Raw genomic sequence first — 4,403 nt, 5'->3', positions numbered from 1 at the left:
CGGAGCCCGGCGCCTGCTGGAGCCGCAGCCCTGCCCGTGCCAGCGAACGCGCCGCACCTCCAGGAATCGACACCGTGAGCGCTATGCCACGCCGGAGGCCGTCACGGCCCGCTCGGAACCTGCCCCGACGCGACAATTGTGGAGACACCACAGGCCGGAGGAGCGAAGAACAGTACAACGGTTGCACCATTATCTCGAGACTCCAGGCTCATTACCTACCCCTACTAAAGAACAAGGAACCGTCTGTCCTCACAGAATTAACCGACAGATCGTATTTAAGAGAAACACGAGCTGCGATGCCTGGTAACTTTGCAGAACTTGATAGAAACGTCTGGATTAGCAGATAAACCGCAAGGATGGTGATGTATTACAATGCTGCAAGACTTACAACGATATCATTACTGTGCTGTACTACAGTTATGATGGATAATTACAAATATGCATTACAAGGTAACTGGATGACTCCTATGACCCTGTGTAGGGTATAAAAGCCCCAAAGAAACTCCCCTTGAGCGTGCACAGTTCGGCTGGGATACCTCACACACATGAACAGGTATTTACCTTTGCACTTCTATATATTGCATCCTAGCCTCTCTCCCGGGTTGGCACAGGCCAGTTAAGAATGCCGTAATGCCAAGCAGCAGCCTTTTCCCCAGACACAGTCTTCCTGGATTCAAGTTTACACACATCAACTGTACAGTGCTATTAGGTGGGTTTATTTGGCAAAACCTACCTCGCTGACAGCATGCGGGCTGCTTTTTCAATGTTAATCAGAAGCCATACAGATAGCAAAACAACGTTTATTAAAGGCATAGGGGAAAATGCAAAAACATAAACCATTTTTTTTTTTAAGAGCTCCTACTTTAGGTATATAAAAAGTGAAACACTGCACAGTACATTTAACTGTGCCCGTAATACATTTAAACAGGACGTTTTGAGTCTATCCTGCCTCCTCCTAGAATTTAAAACAAGGAAAAGAAACAATGAAGATACCTTTTTATCACCTTACACAACTGCAACTAGAGGTGTCTACAAACACATAACATCTCCGAAGTTTTTTGTTTTATTTTTTTTAACACACCCTGCAGTAAGACAGTAAAGATTAAGTCACTGGAAGTCTTGCTGGATATTCTCCTTGTTTGCTTCCCCATGCTGCTGTTTGATTTGTGAAATTTCATTTTCTAGCTGCACAATAGTTCGTTCAATCTCATAATTTTTACTGACAAGAGACACCCATCTGGAAGGGAAAAGAAATAAAAAAGCCTTCAAGTGTTATTTAACAGTCCTCTGTTTTAAAATCGAAGACAATTATTGCTCTAAAGAAAGCACAAAGACATCAAATAAAGCAGTATTTTTCTCAGTACATGATAAACCTCCGTTGATATCAATAGTAATTTGAACAACCAAAATGATATCAAGTAGTTTTTAACCCTGTTAAACCTCAACATATAAAATTTATTTTACTAGACTCAAATCCACTAACTTCCAATATTTAGAATATTTAGAAGAGTTTAAGAAACAATTTAGATAGGCAATTTCAAGTAGCTAATATGCCCTCCTTTTCACATCTATTGCTCACTAATTCATTCAACCACAGTAACTACTATGTAGACCTGAATTACAAATCCTTTAAAACACCGTGCAAAGCAACAGTATTCATGCAGTAACATCTTACAATAGTACTGAAAGATCACTGATGCTCTGCATGGAAGAATTTCAAGGAAAAGATACACTTGTGGAAGATCTAACAGAAACATTCTAGATACTCACGTAGATTCCATTTCTCGTAGCTTAGCCCCAGCTGTGAGCTGCATGTTCTTTCGTTGCCAGTTCAGATCTTGAATGTTTTTCCTGGGGAGAAAAAGATCTATGGGGTTTTTTTGGTCTCCTTTCTTTAAAATTTTAAAAATTATCTGCTGCTAATTTCAAAATACACCCAATCCCTAGACATACTACCAGAAAACACTTATGTAGCTAGGACCATAACTACAACATATAGATGGACAATTCCCAGTACAGGGCTGCACAGAGAACTCTGAGATAAAAAAAATAATTTTAAAAAAACACACCCAAAACAACAGAAACACCACCAAAACCTCCACTCTGCTACAAGCAAAACTTCAAACATTCAAGCCTACTGCTCCTGGACAAGTGCAGAACAGAGAAAAATGTTCTGTTCTCTCTGAAAAAAGTCAGAAAAGCAAAGATGAATGGCTAATCATTCACAAAATTCAGTAATTCAGTGAAGCACCTAAGAACTGCAGAATACTTAAACTACTTTGGTCTCTAAGTATGCTTATACTTTGGTCTGCTAATGCTCATTCTGTTAGCCTCCTTGCCATTATGGTGTTCCTTTAGCCTTCCCAACTTGAGTTCCGCTTCTACCCTTTCCCACACTGATTCTGTCCAAGACAATAATTCCAACTAATCCAGACACACAGGTACTGAGAAAAGGTATGAATCATTATGCAACTTGCCTTCTACCTACGTCCCAGTATATAGTCCCATCTTCAGGCTGAAAATGACAGCAGTTCACCTAAATCTGAAAAGCTTTACTTGCCAAGTCCATAGCATGCTCTCTAAACAGTGAATTATGAAGGTGCATCATTTCAATATATTACAACCTCCATTCCCGAGCAATTCATCTCTGTAAATTCATTAAAGCATTCACTTTAAAATGATAGGCCAAACCTAACATCAGGGAACATGTCTTTGCTCAGACAACTGCACACTAAATAAAAGTAAAAAGAAAACATGACTGCATTTCAGAGAGGATTCCACCACAATCCCTTCTGTTCAAAGCAGAGGTTCAGACAAAACAAAATAAAACCAAACAAAAAAACCCAGAGAGTTTGAGTAGAACAGGCATTATGAATGTAAGTGCTTGGGGAGAGCTGGGTTGGATTTCTTAATTAGTGTTATTACCGGGTCTTTTTTCCTATGACCACAGCAGCAGCATATACACAAGCCTTTGTATAGTCTGGGGTGGGGGAAGAGGGTTTCAGTTTACTTCCAACTTCAGTCTGAAAGTATGAAAAAGAATGACTCACCTCAATTTCTGAAGCTCCTTCTGGGCTTGTTCTATCATATGTACCAGATGTCTAACAGTAGAATGCAAGCAAAGCATTAGGAAAACATACAATTGCTAGATCAGACACATTTAACCTGCAATTTAACTCTTCCGAGTTAAGGACACAATAAGCCACTTCAATACAAACACCAGACAAGTTGTTCTCAGTGCAGCCTGTGCTCTTCACTCCTGAAGGGAAGGACACAATGCCAAAACACTCCAATTTTAATGTATGCAGTTTTAAGACATAAACCTTCAATAATCACTGTGGTCAGTTCTTGCCATCAGACAGTATCATAAAATCATATCCATTAGCTGATCAAGTTTTATCTTCAAGCTTGTTACTGTATACTTGTGCTATTCTGACTAGAATGCTACTGTAACATCTCCCTACCTTATCACCTATCTTCTACTTTTAATTGTAAAATTACCTGTAACCAGTTTTTATTATTGTTTCCCTCATATAACATCGTCAGAGCACAAACAGTTGTTTTCACTTCCTGACATACGTGCAAGCTAATAGATCCTCTATCTGCCTCCCTTCTATACTAAGCTAAGCAACCCTTTGCCTTCTCTCAAAGACAAGTTTCATATTCCTTTTACTTACGCCTTTATCTAGGGCTAAGCTAACCTTTCTCAAAAGACGACATTTAACATTCTCTGACTGAAATAGCCCTGGTGCTTCCTGCAGCCATAGTGCCTACAACTTTTTTGGCTTTTGCAACAGCTTTATTAATAGTGGCTCCAGACAGAGCAGGATCAGTAGTAAGTCATCTTTATTTCCACTACAGAATCATCATTTCACAGGCTGTCATTAATCCCTTCAGTTATCCTCCATTAAACCCCATTAGCACAACTGCTACCCAAATAACTCACAAAATTCAAGATTGGGATGTATTGAAACACAGGCTATTTCTTGGGCACAGAGACAGCTCTTTCAGATTAGCCTCCTTTTCTTCCACATACAGCGCTCTCAAAGGGGCTCAGTTATTCCAGGGTATGTTCTAAAGATCCCCACTGGCCTTACACAGGGAAACACGAGACATAGAGAAATTGAAGTCAGAGCTTCAACTAGGCTCAGCAAAGCAGATAGCAAGGCCTTACTCGTTGTACACCTTCCAAGCGTTACAACCGTGTTGCGACATTAACTCCAGGTTCTCGATGCGGACTGCCTGGTGCTCCAGCTGCGCCATGGAATTGTTCACACACTCCTGCCACGCCGTGATATCGTTCTTCTGGCCGGAGGACGGGGCTGGCAGCTCGTACCTAGAACACGCCGCCCGCCCACCTCAGGAGAAGGCGCGGCGGGCACCGTTCACGCCGGCGCCGCGGC

At 41.1% G+C, this 4,403-nt stretch overlaps 1 protein-coding gene across 1 annotated transcript; it reads right to left on the bottom strand.

The window, feature by feature from the left end:
- Positions 1-788: 788 nt before the first annotated feature.
- On the bottom strand, positions 789-4,332 carry BCAS2 (breast carcinoma amplified sequence 2). Its single transcript, XM_010295637.1, has 4 exons — positions 4,175-4,332; positions 3,051-3,101; positions 1,771-1,851; positions 789-1,237 (listed from the first exon to the last, which is right to left on the bottom strand). Exons 1-4 carry the CDS (start codon positions 4,261-4,263, stop codon positions 1,108-1,110), a joined length of 351 nt encoding a protein of 116 aa, XP_010293939.1. The 5' UTR covers positions 4,264-4,332; the 3' UTR covers positions 789-1,107.
- Positions 4,333-4,403: the final 71 nt, after the last annotated feature.

This window comes from Phaethon lepturus, unplaced genomic scaffold (assembly GCF_000687285.1).
Source record: "Phaethon lepturus isolate BGI_N335 unplaced genomic scaffold, ASM68728v1 C13970474, whole genome shotgun sequence".
Taxonomy (NCBI): Eukaryota; Metazoa; Chordata; class Aves; order Phaethontiformes; family Phaethontidae; genus Phaethon; species Phaethon lepturus.
This window is presented reverse-complemented; position numbering and strand designations above follow the sequence as displayed.

Bases quoted from the DNA above. Each gene is read 5' to 3' on its own strand.
- BCAS2 (XM_010295637.1), bottom strand. From the start codon at position 4,263: ATGGCGCAGCTGGAGCACCAGGCAGTCCGCATCGAGAACCTGGAGTTA. The intron at 1,852-3,050 runs GTGAGTCATTCT...TTTTCTCCCCAG, and splicing joins AAGGAGCTTCAGAAATTGAG to GAAAAACATTCAAGATCTGA. The intron at 1,238-1,770 runs GTGAGTATCTAG...TTTCCCTTCCAG, and splicing joins CTACGAGAAATGGAATCTAC to ATGGGTGTCTCTTGTCAGTA.